The 24,557-nt window shown below is 41.1% G+C and overlaps 1 protein-coding gene across 17 annotated transcripts in view; it reads left to right on the top strand.

Moving 5' to 3' along the window:
* The window catches only part of RUFY2 (RUN and FYVE domain containing 2), a 61,787-nt gene that overhangs the window by 1,582 nt on the left and 35,648 nt on the right, over window positions 1-24,557 (top strand). For 16 of the 17 annotated variants that reach the window (XR_005226051.2, XM_043551242.1, XM_037903508.2 and 13 more), the window contains exons 2-5: window positions 1,123-1,296; window positions 2,649-2,766; window positions 9,181-9,282; window positions 11,640-11,763. Coding sequence is in view for 16 of the 17 variants with exons in the window: in XM_043551242.1 (XP_043407177.1) it covers window positions 1,123-1,296; window positions 2,649-2,766; window positions 9,181-9,282; window positions 11,640-11,763 (518 nt within the window). In the remaining variant the exon portion in view is untranslated. Of the gene's footprint in view, window positions 1-1,122; window positions 1,297-2,648; window positions 2,767-7,594; window positions 7,620-9,180; window positions 9,283-11,639; window positions 11,764-24,557 lie in introns of those variants that run through there. The other variant, XM_037903512.2, reaches the window with a different exon arrangement.

The raw sequence follows: 24,557 nt of genomic DNA, 5'->3' as shown, positions 1-24,557 counted from the left end.
AAACAGTAAGGGCTGGAAACTTAAAAGAAAGCAAGAAAACTGAGATTCTCATGTGATCTCTTTGATTCCAGCAATTGTGATTTTAAGAGAAACAAATAGAATGAGGCTCCTGATAAAATTATGAGATTTGACAGTACTGGATTAAGTATCATGACTGTATAATAATTATATAACTCTCATAACATATTCCGTTAGTCATTTCCCATTTTATCAGAAACATATAATGCACCCTGCTAAAGTGGCCAACTAGTTTTAGGCCCCAATTTAGATTGTTTTGGAAAGTTTTATGTATTATAGGTAGAAATATTTTAATGAGTTTTAAAAAAATACAGAAAAGAAACTTGGTTTTGTGTGTCCGCTTTAAACTTCTCTGTGTAGAACTGTAAATCAAAACTACAGTATTATGCTAGTGGGTGAGGAACTATGTCTGGATCTTACAAATGCTTATGCATGTGCTTAACCATGTTCTACTCATAGAATGTAGTCAGTGGGACTTTACAGTGTGTAAAGTTAAATGCAGGCCTAAGTCTTTGTGGAATCAGGGCCACAATACAAACTGTTTATATGTAAAGGAGATAACTGACATCTGTTTCCATGCTGGATATATAACTTGGATTCAAATAATGTTGCTGGATATACTATATTAATGAGACACATGTTTTGTACTTATGTGACTGCAGCTTTGGTATCATAGAAGAGAGTCTCTGAGCCCTGTTAACCAGCTGATTTTTTTTTCATTGCTTTTTCCATATTCATTGTCAGTGCTGCTTTCACTTTGTCTTACAAGCCAAGCTAGGTTGCCCTTCTGGTCCTGACCAGTACTGAAATGAATTGAGACAATAAGTGTGCCTCAAATTATGACATCCCATATAGTGCATGGAAGAATGGAAGGCAATAACAGCCTACTTCATGTGTATTTACATATTACACATCTTATATTTCTGTAAGCGTGTTTGTTTTGGAGTGAATGCTGTTTTATAGCACTGTGACTTTACAGCAGTTAATGGATTTTATTCCTTTGATTAAATACAGATTGGGATCAAAGTGCTTTGAACAGGAAGGCATTTAGTGAATTTTTTTTGCTTTCCTAATTGAAATATGCGTATTTTTCGATTGTTTTAGCTGTAAAAGACCCAACAGCTGTAGAAAGAGCAAATTTGCTGAACATGGCTAAATTGAGTATCAAAGGATTGATTGAATCAGCTTTGAGCTTTGGCCGTACTCTGGATTCTGACTATCCACCTTTGCAACAGTTCTTTGTCGTTATGGAGCACTGCCTTAAACATGGTCTTAAAGGTGCAGTAATCACTTTATTCATGTATTTCCTGTCCCAAATCATTTTGAAATTTTGTTTCTAGAATGTGATGCATTATCCTCTTTGTACAGCAGTTTGAATTTGTACAGCACTCTATAAGAAGTCTGAAGCTGTTACCACTCAAAAAAGAGATCTTGGAGTCTTGGATAGTTCTCTGAAAGCATCCACTCAATGTGCAGCAGCAGTCAAAAAAGCAAACAGAATGTTGGGAATCATTAAGAAAGGGATAGACAATAAGACAGAAAATATCATATCGCCTCTATATAAATCCATGTTATGTCCACATCTTGAATACTGCATGCAGTTGTGGTTGCCCCATCTCAAAAAAGATATATTGGAATTGGAAAAGGTTCAGAAAAGGGCAACAAAAATGATTAGGGGTATAGAAAGGCTGCCATATGAGGAGAGATTAATAAGACTGGGACTTTTCAGCTTGAAAGAGAGATGACTCATGGGAGATATGATAGAAGTCTATAAAATAATGACTGGTGTTGAGAAAGTGAATAAGGAAATATTTTTACTCCTTCTCGTAACACAAGAACTAGGGGTCACCGAATGAAATTAATAGACAGCAGGTTTAAAACAAACAAAAGGAAGTATTTCTTCATACAGCGCACAGTCAACCTGTGGAACTCCTTGCCAGAGGATGTTTGAAGGCCAAGACTATAACAGGGTTCAAAAAAGAACTAGATAAATTCATGGAGGATAGTTCCATCAGTGGCTATTAGCCAGGATGGGCAGGGATGGTGTCCCTAGCCTCTGTTTGCCAGAAGCTGGGAATGAGCGACAGGGAATGGATCACTTGATTATCTCTTCTGTTCATTCCCTCTGGAGCACCTGACTTTGGCCACTGTCGAAAGATAGGATACTGGGCTAGATGGACCTTTGGTTGACCCAGTATGGCCATTCTTATGAAGTATTGATAACCATAACAAACATTTTTTTACACACTTGCACTTTTTTCTTCTTTCTAAGATACCCCTAAGTGACTATATATGTTTTATCAGTTACCAGGATCAAATGCATGTTACTTATATCTTGATTTCATGTCACTGTTACTCTTACATTGGCATGGTTATGCTTCAGCAGATCTGTTTGAAACATGAAAACAGAATTGCTACTTTATAAGATTCTTTTCAGAAATTCCCAAACCACTGTGACTTATTTTTAAAGGTTAATTAATTTGTCATATAAATACCTATATTCACAGTACAGTATTTTAAAAGAATGTATGTATACAATTTCTAACCCAGGTATACTGTTGTAAACTGTATGTGAGAGAGTAAGCTAAGTAACTTAATTTGTCAACGAAATTATGTTTTCCTTTTCTTAGTAAGAAAATCTTTTCTAAGTTACAATAAAACAATCTGGGGCCCGCTGGAACTTGTGGAGAAGTTGTACCCAGAAGCTGAGGAGATAGCAGCTAGCGTCAGAGATTTACCTGGCCTCAAGTGAGTAGTGTTGGTAAAAACATAACATTTGCTGCAATAAAGGTTTGGGGCCTGATCCAGTGCCCATTAGAGTCAGTGGAAGAGCTCAGACCCTTAAAGAGCAAAACATATTGTGGCAAAAGTAGTACTTGGATTTTAAGATACTGTGTTGAGAGAATTTAGAAGAAGAACCTTTCTCACACTGAAGAAGCTAAATACTTTAAAAATGAAATGCCTTTTATTGTACTGGTAGAATCATAGAAGAAAAGCACTGGAAGGGACCTTGAGAGGTCATCTAGTCCAGTCTCCTGCACTCATGGTAGGACTAAGTATTATCATTCCAGACAGGTGTTTGTCTAACCTGCTCTTAAAAATCTCCAGTAATGGAGATTCCACAACCTCCCTAGGCAATTTATTCCAGTGCTTAACCACCTTGACAGTTGGGTTTTTCCTAATGTCCAACCTAAACCTTCCTTGCTGCAATTTAAGCGCATTGTTTCTTGTCCTATCCTCAGAGGTTAAGAAAAACAACTTTTCTCCCTCTTCCTTGAAAACTGTTATCATGTCCCCTCTCAGTCTTCTCTTTTCTAGACTAAACAAACCCAATTTTTTTCAACCTTTCCTCATAGGTCATGTTTTCTAGACCTTTAATAATTTTTGTTGCTCTTCTCTGGACACTCCAATTTGTCCACATTCTTCCTCAAATCTGGCGTCCAGAACTGGACACAATATTCCAGTTGAGGCCTAATCAGTGCAGAGTAGAGTGGAAGAATTACTTCCTGTGTCTTGCTTACAACACTCCTGCTAATACATCCCAGAATGATGTTTGCTTTTTTTGTAACAGCATTATACTGTTGACTCATATTTCGCTTCTGGTCCACTATGACGGCCAGATCCCTTTCTGTAGTATTCCTTCCTAGGCAGTCATTTCTCATTTTGTATGTGTGCAACTGATTGTTCCTTCCTAAATGGAGTACTTTGCATTTGTCCTTCTTGAGTTTCATCCTATTTATTTCAGACCATTTCTCCAGTTTGTCCAGATAATTTTGAATTTTAATCCTGTCCTCCAAAGCACTTGCAACCCATCCCAGCTTGGTATCGGTCACAAACTTTATCTGTGTACTCTCTATGCTATTATCTAAATCGTTGATGAAGATATTGAACAGAACCAGCCCAAGAACTGATCCCTGCTGGATCCCACTCATTATGTCCTTCCAGCATGTCTGTGACCCACTGATAACTACCCTCTGGAAATGGTTTTCCAACCAGTTTTACACCCACCTTATAGTAGCTCCATCTAGGTTGCATTTCTCTAGTTTGTTTATGAGAAGGTCATGTGAGACAGTATCAAAAGCTTTACTAAAGTCAAGATATACCACATCTAATACTTCCCTCCCATCCACAAAACTTGTTACCCTGTCAAAGAAAGCTATCAGGTTGGTTTGACACGATTTGTTCTTGACAAATCCATGCTGACTGTTCCTTATCACCTTATTATCTTCTAAATGTTTGCAAATTGATTGATTATTTGCTCCATTATCTTTCTGGATAGAAAAGTAAAATTGACTGGTCTGTAATTCCCTGGGTTGTCCTTATTTTCCTTTTTATAGATTGGCACTATATTTGCCCTTTTCTAGTCTTTTGGAATCTCTCCTGTCTTCCATGACTTTTCAGAGATAATCGCTGATTGCTCAGATATCTCCTCAGTCAGCTCCTTGAGTAGTCTAGGATGTATTTCATCAGGCCGTGGTGACTTGAAGACATCCAATTTGTCTAAGTAATTTTTAACTTGTTCTTTCCTTATTTTAGCCTCTTCTGATCCTATCTCATTTTCACTGGCGTTCACTATGTTAAACGTGAAAATTGAATCAAAGAAGTCATTAAGCTCCTCTGCCATTTCCACATTTCTATTATTATTCCTCCCCCCCTCCCCCAATTGAGTAATGGATCTATCCTGTCCTTGGTCTTCCTCTTGCTTCTAATGTATTTGTAGAATGTGTTCTTGTTACCCTAATGTCTCTAGTTAGTTTGATCTCGTTTTGTGCCTTGGCCTTTCTAATTTTGTCCCTACATACTTGTGTTATTTGTTTATATTCGTTCTTTTTGTAATTTGACCTAGTTTCCACTTTTTGTAGGACTCTTTTTTTTTTTTTTTTGGGAAATTGAAGATCTCCTGGTGTTCTCTTGCCATACTTCTTATCTTTCCTTCGCAGTGGGATAGTTTGCTCTTGTGCCCTTAATAATGTCTCTTTGAAAAACTGCCAATTGTTTTTTCCCTTAGACTTGCTTCCCATGGGATCTTACCTGCCAACTCCTTGAGTTTGTTAAAGTCTGCCTTCCTGGAATCCACTGTCTTTATTTTGCTGTTCTCCCTCCCACCATTCCTTAGAATCATGAACTCTATCGTTTCATGATCACTTTCACCCAAGCTGCCTTTCACTTTCAAATTCCCAACCAGTTCCTACCTATTTGTCAAAATCAAATGTAGAACAGTCACTCCCCTAGTAGCTTTCTCTACCTTCTCAAATAAAAAATTGTCTCTAATACATTCCAAGAACTTATTGGATGATCTGTGCGCTGCTGTGTTATTTTCCCCAGAGACATCTGAGTAGTTGAAGTCCCCCATCACCACCAAGTCCTGTGCTTTGGATGATTTTGTTAAAGTTTTGTTAAAGTTGTTTAAAAAAAGTCTCATCCACCTCTTCTTCCTGGTTAGGTGGTCTGCAGTAGACCCCTACCAGGACACCACCCTTGTTTTTTACCCCTTTTATCCTTACCCAGAGACTTTCAACAGGTCTGTCTCCTATTTCCATCTCAACTTCAGTCCAAGTGTATACATTTTTAATATATAAGTTAACACCTCCTCCCCTTTTTCCTGCCTGTCCTTCCTGAGCAATACCCTTCTATACCAATATTCCAATCATGCATATTATCCTACCACGTCTCTGTGATGCCAACTATGTCATAGTTGTGTTTATTTATTAGCATTTAAAGTTTTCCCCTGTTTATTTCCCATACTTCTCACATTAGTATACAGACATCTAAGATACTGATTTGATTTGCTCCCCTCCCCAGTTCTGTCTTGTCCCTTCTTTATCTGCTATAACAGCCCATGCTCCCCACAAAGGTAATACCCTTATGTCTCAGTTCTAATTTTCCAAATGTTGCATAAAAATAATATAACAAAGACTGTCTTACCGGTTAACTAGCGAAGAGTAATCCGCCTGCCTTCCCATTCTTAGCTTGATCAGACATTAAATGAAATCTTCTCTATTTCCAGCATCAAATATAATGTCTTTGTTATCAGCCAGTGTTGCTGGTATCTAATTATTGGGGGAAAAATAAGGTGATTGAGGCAGTCTTGTAAATGTTTTATTCTTTTTGGTGTGCTGGTGTCTTTTGGAATCCTCAAGTTTACTTGTTTACCGCTAGCCTTATTTCAAGTACATGATGTTCCCATGGCATCAGCTGGAGGATGTAACTCTAATCCTCATATTGTGGCAAACAGCAGAGTCATTAGACCATTGCAGTGATTCTCAGTGATAAAATTTAGTTTGCTTAATATGCTAGGAAATATATAGCTTCTAACAGAGTTTCCCAGTCAGTTATATATTCATCCTCTTTGCATTTTGTTCAGTGTTTGGGACACACCTTTATGTTAGTAAAACTACCTTGAAAAAAGATAAGGTCTAAAGATAGAGCTGTGCAAACTTTATAGGATTCCTGCACAGTTTGGTAGTGGACGTCCACATGCTTCTCTCTCAAACCCTCCCGACTTTGTAAGTATTTGAAAGCAGGGCTGAAAATATCGGGGACAAAGGTTGACAATTGTACTGAGGCCCTAAACTTTGGGACCCCCCAAACTTCTGTAACTGGGTGAAATGGAAGGGGGTGGGTCCCCAGCAAACTTGATGTACCTGGGCTCCAAATTTCTCTTGATGGGCCTGTTTATAAGATATTCTCCAAACTTTTTCTAAATAAAATAATTTTTTTGAACTTTTATTGTAAACATTTTTAAAAGGACACTGTCAGATTAAGAATCATTTATTTTTCTTCCCTGTGTTGGTATTAGTACCTTAACCAATAAAAAAAAATGATATTTTACCCTTTATGTTGTTTTTACTTTCTACACAGTGCTTTGCTTGGACAATTAAAATAGAGTGGTTGTTTTCACTCTCTGATTCTCATGCGGTAGCATAGTACTGCACTGTTTGGGTTGCAAACACTGCTGGAAAATGTTGGCATCCAAACAAAAACTATTTTACTTCAAATATTTTCAAAAATAAATTCATGAAAACATTATGGGGGGAGGGATAGCTCAGTGGTTTGAGCATTGGCCTGCTAAACCCAGGGTTTTGAGTTCAGTCCTTGAGGGGGCCATTTAGGGATCTGGGGCAAAAAATGGGGATTGGTCCTGCTTTGAGCAGGGGGTTGGACTAGATGACCTCCTGAGGTCCCTTCCAATCCTGATATTCTATGATTGTATGATTTCTAGTTACAAGATGGATTAAAATCAATAATATAATTTTTTTGTTTTAAATTGGATTTTTTATTTAAATTAAATACATTTTTATTTTGGAAAAAATGTTGAAAATTAAATTTATTATGACAACCTATGTTAAGGCCTAAAATTACTGTAGTCTACTAAAGTAAATTATAAAAAGCTACGTCAATGTGCCCTCCTCAGGTTGTAATGAGTTAAAAAGGATTGGTACATTTTTAAGTATATACAGGATCAGGAGGAAAACATATTTAACTTTTGAGGTTAACTTAAGCTTTTTGAATATATCACAAAGTTGTGTACTTCATTAAGTATCTGTATTATTTTCAGTCTTTACAATGGAGTGAATGCTGGTATTTACATATTTCTAAATGTAAGTACTTTCAGCTTGTTATGTAGAAAAGCTTTTGCCTTAATTACTTGTGGTTTTAGTTTTAGTTAGCAGGTGCAGACTTTTTTTTTTTTTTTTTTTCATTTGGACAAGCTCATTCAAAATTGAGAAACGGACTGGGAGTTGAAAAAGCAGGAAAGCTTGTTTTTTGTCTTCCAGTCCATGGGGAGATAAACAAGTTGGGAGAAGATGAGATCTAGTAATTGTGAAAACTTAAAGGACGTGGAGTGACCCAAGAACCTCTTAATGCCAGCTGGCAAGGGGATGTAGAGAGGTTATAGGGATCTTGTGGATCTGACCTATATGTTCCAGTTCACCAAAGTGTGTCATGTGAGGACTCAAAGCCAGTGTCACATTTGTTATCAATATTGTGACGTGTGCATCGATAGTGTGTAAGGACTTATGTATATACACTGTAAATTACATTCTTAAAGTTTGTGTCGAGGGACTGGTCATCAGAAAAGGTGAAAAGCAGGCTTTTCTTGAGGCAAGATATGCTGCTTCTTCAAGTGATAGTTCTTTTGTGTATTCTGCACGTGGGTATATGTGCCTGAATCCGTAGATTTTTTTTTTTTTTTAAGTCGGCAGTGTCCATTGGTCCACTCGTGCAGTTGTTTTTGGAATTGGTGTATCAGAAACCATATAACCCTCTTCACAATATACCCACCAGGTGCACAGAACTCCCCAGCAGCCAGTCTCATCAGACATTTTCCCACAGATCATGAATGGGAGTTCCATGATTCTGTTCTGAATGAGATGTTCACCCAATGAGGAACACTGTCTTGGGATCTCTTTGGCTCTCAGGAGAACAAGAAACTATTTCTGTACTGCTCTAGGGCAGCTCTGGGTCACAGCTTGAAGGGCAACACCCTGCTGCTACCCTGGATGTATCACCTCACATATACCTTCCCACCCATGCCACTAATACCACTAATCCTATGAAAAATCTGTAATGACATGGCTTGAGTTATTGATCCCTTTATTTAATAAATCCGTTAGTTTTAAATGAAACATGTTTAGGTAGACTTTTTTTTTCTTGTGTATTCTGGAACATTGAAGGTAGTTTTATTTAACTAATAAAAAATGTAAAATGCTTGTTTTGTACATTTTTAATTGAATTCCAGTTTTCATCCAAATGCAACTTGACACACATCCTGAGTAAAAGATTATCATCTCGTAAATAAGAAATGTACTTCAGCATTTTCTAACATAAGAATGTAAATATTAAGAATGAGTAAATGTATGGTAATATATATATGTAAATATAGTATATTCTCCTTCTTAGCTTAAAAGTACCAAAAGTAATATAAAGCTTATAATTGGTTGCAAATCAGCATGTTATACTAACCAATGAGAGTGTGTGTGTGTGTGCGTTTGTTTTTTTGCTTTAGAAAAATAGATAATTGTGTCTTTTAATTGACCGATTGAGTGTTATTCAAATAATAACTTAAAATCTGAATTTGTGTATTAACAAACTGATTCATGAAGGCAATAAGACTAATTGATGTGCAGCTGTATCCTGACTAATTTTTCTTCTTTTCAGAACACCATTGGGCCGTGCCCGGGCTTGGTTACGATTGGCATTAATGCAAAAAAAAATGGCTGATTATCTACGCTGTTTAATCATTCAAAGAGATCTCCTTAGGTTAGTGATTTTGTTGAAATTTTATCTTTTTAAGTTTTTAACAAAATTTGTTTAGGAAATCAAGTCTAGTGTTATATTTGGCACTTTACCATATCATAAAATTTAATTACATTATAACTTCTTGTTTGTGATACTGCAGTTGAAATATATATGAACTTCCATTATAAGCTCCAGGCACGATTCAGCCTATAAGGGTCTCTTCTTTCCTCTTCCCCCCCATGGGAAAAAATTAGTTATCCTTAGGGCTGTCAGTTAATTCCAGTTAACTCACATGATTAGCTCAAAAAAATTAATTGCAATTAATCGCACTTATAACAATAGAATACCAATTGACATTTATTAAATATTTTGGCATTTTTTTTCTACATTTTCAATATTGATTTAAATTACGATACAGAATACAAAGTGCACAGTGCTCACTTTATAATATTATTTTTGATTACAAATATATGCGCTATAAAAGTGATAAAAGAAATAAAGTGTTTTTCAGTTCATCTCATAGAAGTACTGTAGTGCAATCTCTTTATCGTGCAAGTGTAACTTACAAATGCAGATTTTTTTTTGTTTACATAACTGCACTCAAAAACAAAACAGTGTAAAACTTTAGAGCCTACAAGTCCACTCAGTCTTACTTCTTATTCTGCCAATTGCTAAGACAAACAAGTTTGTTTACATTGACAGGAAATACTGCTGCCTGCTTATTTACAATGTCTCCTGAAAGTGAGAACAGGCGTTTGCATGGCACTTTTGTAGCTAGCGTGGCAAGGTATTTACATGCCAGATATGCTAAACGTTCGTATGTCCCTTCCATGCTTTGGCCACCATTCCAGAGGACATGCTTGCATGCTGATGATGCTTGTTAAAAAAAATAATGCGCCAATTAAATTTGTGACTGTTTTCCTTGGGGGGAGAATTGTATGTCTCCTGCTCTGTTTTACCCGCATTCTGCCATATATTTCATGTTATAGCGGTTTCATGACCCAGCACGTGTTTGTTTTAAGAACACTTGCACAGATGATTTAACCAAACGCAAAAAAGTTACTTATGTGAGATTTCTAAAAATAGCTACAGCACTCGACCCAAGGTTTAAGAATCTGAAGTGCCTTCCAAAATCTGAGAGGCACGAGGTGTGGAGCATACTTTCAGAAGTCTTAAAAGAACAACACTCTGATGCAGAATCTACAGAACCCAAACCACCAGAAAAGAAAATCAACTTTCTGCGGGTGGCATCTGACTCAGATGATGAGAATGAACATGCATCAGTCCGCACTCCTTATCAAGCAAAACCCATCATCAGCATGTCCTCTGGAATGGTGGTTGAAGCATAAAGGGACATATGAATCTTCAGCGCATCTGGCACGTAAATATCTTGCAATGCCAGCTACAACAGTGTCATGCGAACGCCTGTTCTCACTTTCAGGTGACATTGTAAATAAGAAGCAGGCAGCATTATCTCCTGCAAATTGTAACCAACCTTGTTTGTCTGAGTGATTGGCTGACCAAGAAGTAGGACTGAGTGGACTTGTAGGCTCTAAAGTTTTATATTGTTTTATGTTTGAATGTAGGGTTTTTTGTACATAATTCTATGTTTGTACAATACAATTTTCAGTATGAGGTGAACTGAAAAATACAATGTTTTTTTTTACAGTTCAAATATTTGTAATAAAAATAAATATAAAGTAAGCACTGTGCACTTTGTATTCTGTGTTGTAATTGAAATTAATATATTTGAAAATGTAGTAAACATCCAAAAATATTTAAAACTAAATGGTTAACAGTGTTTCTGTTTCAGACATCACAAAACTTTGTTTTTAACAAAAATAAATTCAGAGAGGTGGGAAGAGGAGGTAAGATTTTTGACACTGTGTCGGTTGGGCATGTAACTTTGTTAGCAGAGCATACATTTCTTTAAAGACTACTACAGCTTTAGGAAATTCTTCCTGCCTTTTTCCTCCTCCAGCCAATCTCTTGCCTGATTTCTTACTCCTTTGATTTCAAGCCCAATTCTCTTAAAAAAAAAATCAAATATGCTATATCTGAAGTATCTCCAGAACATTTCACAAATATGGCAAGATTTTCTTTAATATTTTTACAAAACATGTGGCGCGATTTCCCATAATTACCACTTTTCCTGCATTTTCTAGTGTCCCTGCTTTCCTCTTAGTTAAAGATCAGTGATGAAGTTAGAGTATGTACAGATCTGATTAATCTTTAAGAACATCAGAGTAAGGCTAAAATTACAGGAACAACTCAGATACACACACCCCATTTACCAGTGACTGACTAAATCTCAATATGTTAAAATGTTGCAGGAAATAAATTATTATTCTGATACAAGATGTTTTATTACTTTACAGTGAATTTTATGAATATCATGCACTGATGATGGAAGAAGAAGGAGCAGTTATTGTTGGGCTCTTGGTTGGGTTAAATGTGATAGATGCTAACCTGTGTGTAAAGGGAGAAGACTTGGATTCACAAGTAAGTGAATTATAAACTTCTTTTGAAAGGAACTTTTCAAGAAAATGGTCAATGCTTTTATAGAGGCAGATGCATAGCTGCTTATAAATATGTTCCAATCTGTTCATCCATGACAATGAATTTTCTTTACAAAATTATTTGAACTTAAACACTTTTAGTGGTAATTCCTGAATTCCAAAATGCCATAGTTAAGTAGAACTGCCTCTTACTTAATATCAGTTCACTATTGAATCAGGGGTAAGTTGTCTACAGTTGTTGCTGTTGTTTACTTGTATTATTGTACTGCCTGCAGTGTGCTAGGCACTTATTGGAAGACATAGTCTGTGCCTTGAAAAATTATAATCTAAGATTACAAGCAACATACAACTGCCAATAAAGAAATGCATGTCTATTTTCTACATTTTAAAAAATTACATAAAATCGGGTATCCCCAAATACTTCTCTACCCAGTCTTGGTTAGTTTGCTAATTTTTATAGGAGACGGTAGAAATGAGTCTTGAAGAGTGATTTGAAGGAGAAGATAGTGGCCGTACAAATGAGTTTGAGAGGCATTCTGTGTGTAAAGGTTGATGTAGGAGAAGCTGACAAATAGGGCATCATTGATGGTGAAGAAGGCTGGAGGTGATGCTGTCAGAGGCAAGATAGGATAAGCAGAGAGTGACAGTTATGAAGGGCCTCGGAAAATTAATACAAGAAGCTTGAACTTGGTGTGTAGAGCCCTGCAAATCTGTGGATATCTGCTTTATATCTGCAGACCATTTTTGCAGATCACAGATTGGATGCAGATACAAGTTTTGCATCTGCACAGTTCTCTACTGATGTGTTGGAAAAGAAATAGCTAGTGGGAAGAGGACTTAATATGGTCAGAATAATAGGCAAGGGAAGATGATCTCAGCATTTGTTTTTGGTATAGATTGGAATAGGGTGGTATGGATGTCAGGCCACATTAAGCAAGTAGTTGGAGTAGTGAAGTTATGAAAAATGAGGGCATGAACAAGAGTTTTAGCTGTATGGACAAAACCTGGATTTGGGCACAACCTGGATATGGGGAAAAGAAGAGGGGTAGGGAGGATGGTAGTGATATCAGCAGTAATGAAAAATAGAAGTGTGTCGAGATGGTGGAAGATAGAGAATTCAGTTTTGACCAAGTGAAGTTTAAGCTGACAGCAAGACATCTGGGAGCCAGTCTGAGACAAGAGTCTGGATCATGGGAGACAAATCCAGAATGAAAAGATAGATATGTCAGTCAAGAGGGTAAAGACTGAAACTATGTGAGAGAGAAGTGCATGTGGTGGGCTGCAACAGAGGACAGAGTCCGTGGAAAGTGTGAGTAGACAGGAAGAGGGGGGACATGTCAAAAGAAACATTGAAGGAGCAATTAAAGGAGCATGAGGAGAACTGAGTCCTGATCTACACTACGAGTTTAGGTCGAATTTAGCAGTGTTAGATCAATTTAACCCTGCACCCATCCACACAATGAAGCCATTTTTGTCAACTTAATGGGCTCTTAAAATCGATTTCTGTAATCCTCCCCGACGAGGGGATTAGCGCTGAAATCGACATCACTGGGTTGAATTTGGCTTAGTGTGGACGCAATTCGATGGTATTGGCCTCTGGGAACTATCCCACAGTGCTCCATTATGACCGCTCTGGACAGCACTCTCAACTCAGATGCACTGGCCAGGTAGACAGGAAAAGCCCCGTGAACTTTTGAATTTCATTTCTTGTTTGGCCAGCATGGCAAGCTGATCAGCACAGGTGACCGTGCAGATCTCATCAGCACAGGTGACCATGGAGTCCCAGAATCGCAAAAGAGCTCCAGCATGGACCGAATGGGAGATACTGGATCTGATCGCTGGGGAGACAAATCCGTGCTATCAGAACTCCGTTCCAAAAGATGAAATGCCAAAACATTTGAAAAAATCTCCAAGGGCATGAAGGACAGAGGCTATCACAGGGACCCGCAGCAGTGCCGCGTGACACTTAAGGAGCTCAGGCAAGCCTACCAAAAAACCCAAGAGGCAAACGCCTGATGTGGGTCAGAGCCCCAGACATGCTGCTTCTATGATGAGCTGCATGCAATTCTAGGGGGTGCCCCTACAACTACCCCACACCTGTACGTGGACTCCTGCAAGGGTGTCTCACGTAACAGGGATGAGGATTTTGGGGACGAGGAAGATGATGAGGAGAGGGAGGCTGAAAATAGCGCACTCTAGGCAAGCGGAGAAACCGTTCTCCTCGACAGCCAGGAACTGTTTATCATCCTGGAGACAGTACCCTCTCAACCCGGGCTCCCGGACCTTGAAGGCAGAGAAGGCACCTCTGGTGAGTGTACCTTTGTAGATATAATACATGGTTTAAAAGCAAGCGTGTTTAATGATTAATTTGCCCTGAAGACTTGGGATGCATTCGTGGCCAGTACAGCTACTGGAAAAGTCTGTTAATGTGTCTGGGGATGGAGCGGAAATCCTCCAGGGACATCTCAATGAAGCTGTCCTGGAGGTACTCCCAAAGCCTTTGCAAAAGGTTTCTGGGGTGGGCAGCCTTATTGTGTCCTCCGTGATAGGACACATTACCACGGCAGACCAGTAGCACGTAGTCTGGAATCATTGCATAAGAAAGCAATGGCAGTGTGTGGTCCCAGTGTTTGCTGGCATTCAAGCAACATCCGTTCTTTATCTCTCTGTGTTATCCTCAAGAGAGTGATATCATTCATGGTCACCTGGTTGAAATAGGGGAATTTAATTAAGGGGACATTCAGAGGTGGCCGTTCCTGCTGGGCTGTTTGCCTGTGGCTGAAAAGAAATCATCCCTGCTGTTAGCCACGCAGTGCGGGGAGGGGTGAAGCGATCGTCCCAGAGAATTGGATGGGCGGGGGGGTTAGTTGGGTTTGTGCTGCACGTTAACCTGAAAACATCAGCTCCTCCTTTTAAATGGCCAGTGTGTCTTTTTCAATTTTAATCTCCCTTTTTTCCTCCTGCAGCTGCAAATGTTTCAATGCTGCGACTAGCATCTCCTTCCCAGAGGCTAGCGCAGATAAGAAGGCGAAAAAAACGCACTCGCGATGAAATGTTCTTTGAGCTCATGCAGTCCACCCAAACTGAAAGAGCCCAGCAGAATGCGTGGAGGCAGACAATGGCAGAGTCCAGGAAAGCAGAAAATGAACGTGAGGACAGGTGGCAGGAGCAACAGGAGAGGTGCCGGGATCAAGAGGAAAGGTGGCGGCAGCATGATGAAAGGAGGCAGGATGCAATGCTGAGGCTACTGGAGGATCAAACTGATATGCTCCGGTGTATGGTTGAGGTGCAGGAAAGGCACAGACCGCCACTGCAGCCCCTGTGTAACCAGCTGCCCTCCTCCTCAAGTTCCATAGCCGCCTCACCCAGACGCCCAAGAACGCGGGGGCTGCGGACACCCAACCACTCCACCCAGAGGACTGCCCAAGCAACAGAAGGCTGGCATTCAATAAGTTCTGAAGTGCAGTGTGGCCTTGTCCTTCCCTCTTCTCCTCCTCCCCCACCCCACCAAGTGCTTTCCTCCTCCCTCACCCCTCCCGGGCTACCTTGGCAGTTATCCCTCTATTAGTGTGACGAATTAATAAAGAATGCATGAATTTGAAACAATGACTTTATTGCCTCTGCAAGCGGTGATCGAAGGTGGGAGGGGAGGTTGGTTGGCTTACAGGGAAGTAGAGTGAACCAAGGGGGCAGGTTTTCATCAAGGAGAAACAAACAGAAGTGTCACACCGTAGCCTGGTCAGCCATGAAACTGGTTTTCAAAGCTTCTCTGATGCGCAGCGTGCCCTGCTGTGCTCTTCTAACTGCCCTGGTGTCTGGCTGCGCGTAATCAGCAGCCAGGTGATTTGCCTCAACTTCCCACCCTGCCATAAATGTCTCCCCCTTACTCTCACAGATATTGTAGAGCACACAGCAAGCAGTAATAACAATGGGAATAATGGTTTCACTGAGGTCTAACCGAGTCAGTAAACTGCGCCAGCGTGCTTTTAAATGTCCAAATGTACATTCTGCCACCATTCTGCACTTGCTCAGCCTACAGTTGAACAGCTCCTGACTACTGTTCAGGCTGCCTGTGTATGGCTTCGTGAGCCATGCCATTAAGGGGTAGGCTGGGTCCCCACAGATAACTATAGGCATTTCAACATCCCCAACGGTTATTTTCTGGTCTGGAAAGTAAGTCCCTTGCTGCAGCTGTTCATACAGGCCAGAGTTCCTTAAGATGTGAGCATCATATACCTTTCCCAGCCATCCCATATTGATGTTGATGAAAAGTTCCTTGTGATCTACCAGTGCTTGCAGCACCACTGAAAATTACCCCTTGCGGTTTATGTACTGGCTGCCTTGGTGCTCCGGTGCCAAGATAGGGATATGCGTTCCGTCTATAGCCCCACCACAGTTAGGGAATCCCATTGTAGCAAAGCCATCCACTATGACCTGCACATTTCCCAAAGTCACTACCCTTGATAGCAGCAGCTCAGAGCTTGTGTTGGCTACTTGGATCACAGTAGATTTGCCCACTCCAAATTGATTCCCGACTGACTGGTAGCTGTCTGGCATTGCAAGCTTCCAGAGGGCTATTGTCACTCGTTTGTGAACTGTGAGGGCTGCTCTCATCTTGGTATTCTTGCGCAGGGGAAAGCAAGTCACAAAGTTCCATCCCAGACCTGCTACACTATGCGGTCCCACCAGTCTGTGCTTGTTTCCCCGAGCCCAAAATCGGCATTCCATGGCATATGGAGCCTGCCCCATTGGCACCAGGATGACCAAATTGTCGAAGCCCATGCTTTGAGAGAAGTCTGTGTCCATGTCCTCATCACTGTCGTCACCACACTGCCATCGCCTCCTCGCCTGCTTTTGCAGGTTCTGGTTCTGCATATACTGCATGATAATGTGCGAGGTGTTTACAATGCTCATAACTGCCGCGGTGATCTGAGCGGGCTCCATGCTTGCCATGGTATGGCATCTGCAGGAGAGCAGAGTTGCAGGGGAAGCGGTGGTTGGATGACCAGTTTTGCAGACCTACTGCACCGTCTGCTGCCAGGACCCAACAGCTGAGCGGGCTGCACACTTGCCGTGTTATGACGAGACAATAGCAGCCGAGCTGAGTTGCAGCAGAAGCGGCCCTGCGAGACCATCAGGAGAGCAGAGTGGCACCGGAAGTGGTGGATGATGACGGTCATATAGAGGACCTGTGAGGTTGATTCATAGTATCAGGAGAGCAGAGTGGCAGCGGAAGTGGTCATTCAGTGACGACGGTTAGCAGTCTTACTGCACTGTCTGCTGAAAGCAGTATGGCGCCAGCATAGAAAAAATGCGCGAAACAATTCTCTGCCATTGCTTTCATGGAGGGAGGGGCGACTGATGACATGTACCCAAAACCACCCGTGACAATGTTTTTGCCCCACCAGGCATTGGGAGCTTAACCCAGAATTCCAATGGGCGGTGGAGACTGCGGGAACTGTGGGATAGCTACCCACATTGCAACGCTCCTAAAGTTGACGCTAGCCTCGGTACTGTGGACGCACTCTGCTGACTTAATGCGCTTAGTGGGGACACACACAATTGACTGTATAAAATCGCTTTCTAAAAAATCGACTTCTATAAATTCAACCTAATTTCATAGTGTAGACATACCCTAAGAGAGAACAGTGTTGTGAACGCCAGAGGAGGGCAAGATTTCAAGAAATCATTTATTCTCAGTTTCAAAAGTAGCAGAGAGATCAGAGGATGAAGGTGGACTGGGGCCCTGAGATATGGCCATGAAGGGGTTGCTAGAGACCTTGGTGAAGAGAGGAGGGAAGAAATCTTGGTGGAGGGAATTAAGGATGGAGTCAAGGGAGAGGAACTCAAGGGAACAATTGTAAATTGCCTGTTCAATTATTTCTTTTTCTTCGGATTGTCCCTATTTGTGGTGCACTTCAGATTGTGCATGTGCTCCTTGCACCCAGACCAGAGACGTTTCTTCCCTAGCAATGTCCATTGATCTGCGCATATGCCCTCGCATTCCTTGTGCTTCGCACCAAGGAGATAAATAGGGCAGTCGGACCACTATCATTTTAGTTTCTTCTTACTGTTTGTGCTTTAAAATGGAGGTATGGTATTTGTGCTGGTTTCTTCAGGTTCTCTCCAAATAGTTTTAAAAAGTTTCTTATAATTAGTTAGTTTTTAGGGGTTAGGTTCCCTAACTATACAAAAAAATATTTCCATAGTTTGCGATCTCTCCCCTGGGTTGGAAGCGATCTCTGTAACTGACACAGACGTTCCCTCCCTCCCTCCCTTCCTCCAGCCTTGGTCTTCCTATGGTTTCAGGAGAGTATGACAAGAATCCCCAGATTTAAAAGCTGCATCAAATGCCACAAGCCCTTCCTGGTTACAGATTACCATGACACCTCTCTGTACTGCCAGGGAGAAACCCACATCCCTTCCAGGTGCAGTATCTGTAAGTTGTAACCAATACGTAGGGCCCTTCCAAATTCATGGTCCATTTTGGTCAGTTTCACAGTCATAGGATTTTAAAAATAGTAAGTTTCATTAATTAAGCTATTTCATTTTGAAATTTCATGGCGTTGTAATTCGAGGGATCCTGACCCAAAAAGGAGTTGGGGTGTGTGTGTGTGTGTGTGTGTGTGTGTGTGTACGTTGTGGTATTGCTACCCTTACTTCTGCGCTGCTTTCGGAGGTGGGTGGCCAGAGAGTGGTGGCTGCTGGCCAGGAGCCCAGCTCTGAAGGCAGAGCTGCCACCAGGAGCAGCGCAGCAATAAGGATGGCATGGTATGGTATGGCATTGCCACCCTTACTTCTGTGCTGCTGCCTGCAGAGCTGGGCCCTCAGTCAGAGGCCACCACTCTCCGGCTGCCCTGCTCTGAAGGCAGCAATGAAGAAAGTAAGGGTGGCATATGGGATGGTATTGCCACCCTTATGTCTATGCTGTTGCTGGCGGGGCGCTGCCTTCAGAGCTGGGCGCCTGGCCATCAACCACCACTCTCCAGCCATGCAGTTCTGAAGGCAGCGCAAAAGTAAGGGTGGCAATACTGTGGAGACCCCCCCCCCCCCCGCCAATAACCTTGTGACTCCTCACCCCCTGCAACTCCCTTTTGGGTCAGGACTCCAATTTGAGAAACTGTGGTCTCCCCCGAAAAATTGGTATAATATAGGATAAAAGCACACAAAAGACCAGATTTCATGGGGGAAACCAGATTTCACGGTCCGCGATGCATTTTTCATGGCTGTAAATTTGGTAGGGCCACATGAGAAAGAAGTGAAGAGACTTGATCTCATTGGGAGAAAAGTGTATTCCTTGGTCTTTCAAGTCTCAAACTGCTGAGCGTTGATGGCCAAGTATGATTTTACCATCTATGGCAAACTAGTTGGCTTTGCCGTTAAGGACATTCGAAATCAATTGGAGGCTCTGATTGGTGAGGGAAAGCTGATGATGAGATTGGCCCTACAGCCTTAGATGTGGCAGATGTGGTGTCAAGGTCCATGGTGACTGCTGTGGTATTAATGAGACACTCACTTGTTGTGGCTTTCCTCCTCGGGAGTCCAGTAGGAGGTTGAAAGTATGGCAGAAGACCATCTGTTTGAGTGGTAAAAACTGTTCAGTGTGAAAACTGGTGAGTCTCTCCACTTGCTGAAAGACTCTTGAGCCACGCTTCACTTGCTGCGTGTTTACGCATCTGTAAATTAACGATTTAGATAATGGCAGAGAGAGTATGCTTATAAAGTTTGCTGACGATACCAAGCTGGGAGAGTTTGCAAGTGCTTTGGAGGATGGGATTAAAATTAAAAATGATCTGGACAAACTGGAGAAATGGTCTGAAGTAAATAGGATGAAATTCAATAAGGATAAATGCAAAATACTCCACTTAGGAAAAAATAATCAGTTGTATGCATACAACATGGGAAATGACTACCTAGGAAGGAGTACTGTAGAAAGGGATCTGGAGATTATAGTGGATCAAAACAAGCTAAATATGACTCAACAGTGTAATACTGTGGCAAAAAAGAAGCAAACATTCTGGGATGTATTAGCCATTATCTAAATCATTGATGAAGATATTGAACAGAACTGGACCCAGAACTTATCCCTGTGGGACCCCACTTGATATGCCCCTCCAGCTGGACTGTGAACCACTGATAACTACTCTCTGGGAATGCTGTTCCAGACAGTTATGCACCCACCTTATAGTAGCTCCATCTAGGTTGTATTTTTCCTAGTTTATTTATGAGAAGGTCATGCAAAACAGCATCAAAAGACTTACTGAAGTCAAGATCTATTCTACCACATCTACCGCTTCTCCCCATCCTAAAGTCTTGTTACCAGAGACAGCTATTAGGTTGGTTTGACACAATTTGTTCTTGACAAATCCATGCTGATTGTTACTTCTAGGAGTCTGCAAATTGATTGCTTAATTATGTGCTCCATTATCTTCCAGGTACAGAAGTTAAGCTGACTGGTCTGTAATTCGCCAGGTTGTCTTTATTCCCCTTTTTATACATGGACACGATATTTGCCCTTTTCCAGTCCTCTGGAATCTCTCCTGTCTTTCATGACTTTTCAGAGATAATTGCTAATGGTTCAGATATCTCCTCAGTCAGCTCCTTGAGTATTCTAATTTGTATTTCATCAGGCCCTGGTGATTTGAAGACATCTAACTTGTCCAAGTAATTTTTAATTTGTTCTTTCCTTATTTTGGCCTCTGATCCTACCTCATTTTCACTGGCATTCACTATGTTAGATGTCCAGTCGCCACTAACCTTTTTGGTGAAAACTGCAACAAAAAAGTCCATTTAACACTTCTGCCATTTCCACATTTTCTGGTACTCTTCCCCTCCCCCCTTATCATTTGAGTAATGGGCCAAGCCTGTCCTTGGTCTTCCTCTTGCTTCTGATGTATTTGTAGAATGTTTTCTTGTGGCCCTTTATGTCTGTAGTTAGTTTACTCTCGTTTGTGCCTTGGCCTTTCTAATTTTGTCCCTACATACTTTTGTTATTTGTTTATATTCATCCTTTGTAAATTGACCTAATTTCCGCTTTTTGTAGGACTCTTCTTTGAGTTTCATTTAGGGAGGTAAATTGGAGCTGGCTAGGGAAACCTGCACCTGATTAGTGAATGGTAAAGAGTTGCCAGTCTAATTAGTCTGGGACTACATATAGGCCCAGAAGAAGCAAGTAAGGGGGAAGCCAAAGAGTGGAAGAAGAGCGGTAGCTCTTCCCTCCTGGGTACAGAAGCTGAGAAGTCCTTAAGGCTGAAAACCCAAGCTGTATGTGGTGAGAAGGTGGTGGGAGTGCATGCTGTAAATAAACTGCACCGGTGATTGCTAAGTCCTAGGGTCTGAGTGATTTGTGAATGCAGCAGAAGCAGAGCAAAGGGGGCCCTGCTACAATCACTTTAACCCAAGCTGCCTTCCACTTTCAGATTCTCAATCAGTTCCTCCCTATTTGTCAAAATCAAATCTAGAACAGCATCATTTTGATTAAAAAATTAGAATGATATAAAATTAACATGGCATACATTGAATGGATTAAAACAGGCTAACTGATAGGTCTCAAAATGTAATTGTAAATAGAGAATTGTCATTGAGTGGGTCTGTTTCCAGTGGGGTTCCACAGGGTTTGGTTTTTGGCCCTACGCTATTTAACATCTTTATCAGTGCCTGGAAGAAAACATAAAATCACCACTGATGAAGTTTTCAGATGACCCAAAAATTGGGAGTGTTAAGTATTGAAGAGGACAAGTCACTGATTCAGAGCGGTCTAGATCGCTTGGTAAACTGGGCTTGAGTAAGCCATGTGTTTTAATATGGCTACATGTAAATGTATACATCTGAGAACAGAGAATGTAGGCTATACTTATAGGATGGGGGACTATATCCTGGGAAGCAGTGACCCTGAAAAAGGTTTGAGGGTGGTGGTGAATAATCAGCTGAACACAAGCTCCCAGTATGATGCTGTGGCTGAAAGAGCTAATGTGATCCTGGGATGCATAAATAGGGGAATCTCAAGTAGGAGTAGAGATGTCGTTATTTTACCTCTGAATTTGGAACTGGTGCAACCATTGCTGGAATATTGTGTCCAGTTGTGGTGCCCACAATTCAAGAAGGATGTTAATACATGGGAGAGGGTTCAGAGAACAGTCACAAGAATGATTAAAGGATTAGAAAAACATGCCTTATAGTGACAGACCCACGGAGCGCCGTCTGTTTAGCTTAACAAAGAGAAGGTTGTGACTTACTTATAGTCTGTAAATATATATGTGCGGAACAAATAGTTAATAAGGAGCACTTCAGTCTAGCAGAGCAAGGTATAACACAGTCCAATGGCTGGAAGTCGAAGCTAGGTGAATTCAGGCGGGAAATAAGGCATACATTTTTAGCAGTGAGAGTAATTAACCAGTGGAACAGTTTTCCCAAGGGTTGTGGTGGATTCTCCAGCACTGACAATTTTTAAATCAAGATTTCTAAAAGAGATGCTGTAGGAATTATTTTCGGAAGTTCTATGGCCTGTGCTAGACAGAAGGTCAGATTGGATGATCACAATGGTCCCTTCTGACCTTAGAATCTATGAATAATACAAGGAAAGGACTAACCTCCCCAACCCAGTCACGCTTCTCTGAGGGCATGGTATTTGGATGGATGTCAGAAATAGAAAATGCCTACTCAGCTTATGTCCAGACCATCCTGAGCAGAAGTAGAAAGGACTCTACCGGGAATTGCTATTGTGCCTGATTCTTTAAAGATTAATAATTGCATTGGTTGCCAATTGATAATAATTTAATGAACTGGGGGTAAAAGGGTTCTATCCCAGAATCAGAAACAACAGAATTAAAACTAAGAAGTTCAATATCTTGTGAGGAACCCCAGAGTATATGGCAAAGACACACTGAAGGCAAAGCAAAGCGTTAGCCACTTTTATTAACACAATCAGTAAAGACAAGAAAGCTCCAAACCACATAAACAAATAGCAGTATTATAGCATTAGAGATATCTTTGGTATCATTCCTTGCATATGCTCATATACTTACCCTTCCTTGGGGATCTGGTGGTTAGAGACAAAGAACCAGCTCTGTCCCTGGCATGCCAAATGAGTCCGATGGTCCAGACCCCTAATGCCCAAAGGTCGGTGATAATAACAATGAAGAGTGAAGGGTAAATGATGGAAAGCTAGCCCCCGTTACATGGTAGTGTTGCCTATTATGGGGTCTGGGGTCTATCATGAATATTCATTTGGATACCCAGCCTCCCATATCCATATCTAACTTCCTCACCTAATAATATTGGGATGCCTTTATCCTGTAGGTTAGCATAATAATGCCTTTTAGCTCATTACCATATACATCAACTATTGTGGTTAAACATCTGCCAATGATTTTATTCTAAAATAACCAAGCCTAATATCAGTTCAGTATTCCTGTGGTTGCCTGGTATCATTATGTACCAACTCTCCTTGTAAGCAAACTATTACCTGTTCCCCAAAATCTAGGCCATGTTGTCTATGCTAAGGGTCGTAGGCCTGCTTCACTTATGCTAACCTGTTTAAGCCAATGTCTTACAGTATGCAAGCTGTAGGTTCCTTGCATTGCTGCTAAATAAAAGGCTAAGCTATCTCTATTGGCTACATTATGAAGCAAGTGGAAAAGATTTGTGTTTTGGTGTGACCAATGAGGAATTCCCTCTTTATGAGCACAGATTCTGGACATGTTGTACTACCTTCTACCCTTAAAATCCACGGGGCGGTCTATTAGTTCCCTTGGGCTACCTTGGCAGGCATCAATGCATTTAATTCACCAGTCATCAAATATTCTTTTTTCCCCTGCACCCAGTCTTTTCCCACTTCTTGAAGGGTATGACTAGAACCTTCCCTTTGGTGGCTAAACTGGGACATGAACTTTGTTTTATCAACCCTCACTAAATCACTGTTGAAGCCTCTAGCATCTTGCTCTCTGATACGTATCTCTATGAAGGTAGTGTTTTTGATCACTATCACATTGGCCGGAAGAATTGGAGTTAGGGGTGCTCATGGCAGGACCTCTCAGTACAATTAAGAATATGGTATCCACGACACTGCATCCAAAGTTCATCCAGAAGGCATTAATCAAAGCTTCCATTTACCGGTATTCTAGCCTAAGCCTTTCTCTAACAGAGAAGTGGCATGGCACTCCCTGGATGTGCGTAGGACTCTTGGCTTTTACCTGCAAAGGACAAAATCATTTTGAGTGTCTCCTAGGCTCTTCGTATAATTTGTGGAATGAAGGAAAGGAAAAGGGACCATTTCCTCCCAGGGGCTGTCAAAATGGATCTTGGGATTCATCCTACTCTACTATGAGATGAACAGTAAGCCCCCTGAAGGCACTGTGAGAGCACATTCAGTGAGAGCTGAGGCAACACTGGTAGCTTCCCTGAGAGCGACATCCCTCTTACACCCATCTGGAGAGAAGCAACTTTTGAGTTCTGTACGCTCTTTTGCTAGACATTAGCTGCTGATGCAAGCAGCCGCCTCTGATGTTTCTTTTGGGCAGGGTAGTTCTGTAGTTTGTTGTATTACAGGACTTCAGGCACTGCTTGTGAATCACCTGAAGTGCACTACACAGGGACAGAAGAATGGGTTACCTTGTAGTAACTTGAGTTCTTTGAGATGTGTTATACCTATGTATAGTGCACCACCTGCCCTCCTTCCCTGCTATCTGGTCCTTACTGGGAACTGGTGGTAGAAAAGGAATTAAGATGACTGTGGCCTGGAAGCCCCCTTTATTCCCTCGGTGCAGAGCATGAGGAGAG

This window comes from Chelonia mydas, chromosome 7, assembly GCF_015237465.2.
Source record: "Chelonia mydas isolate rCheMyd1 chromosome 7, rCheMyd1.pri.v2, whole genome shotgun sequence".
Lineage (NCBI taxonomy): Eukaryota > Metazoa > Chordata > Testudines > Cheloniidae > Chelonia > Chelonia mydas.
Note: the sequence above shows the minus strand (reverse complement) of the source record. Positions and strands in the feature narration are given on the sequence as shown.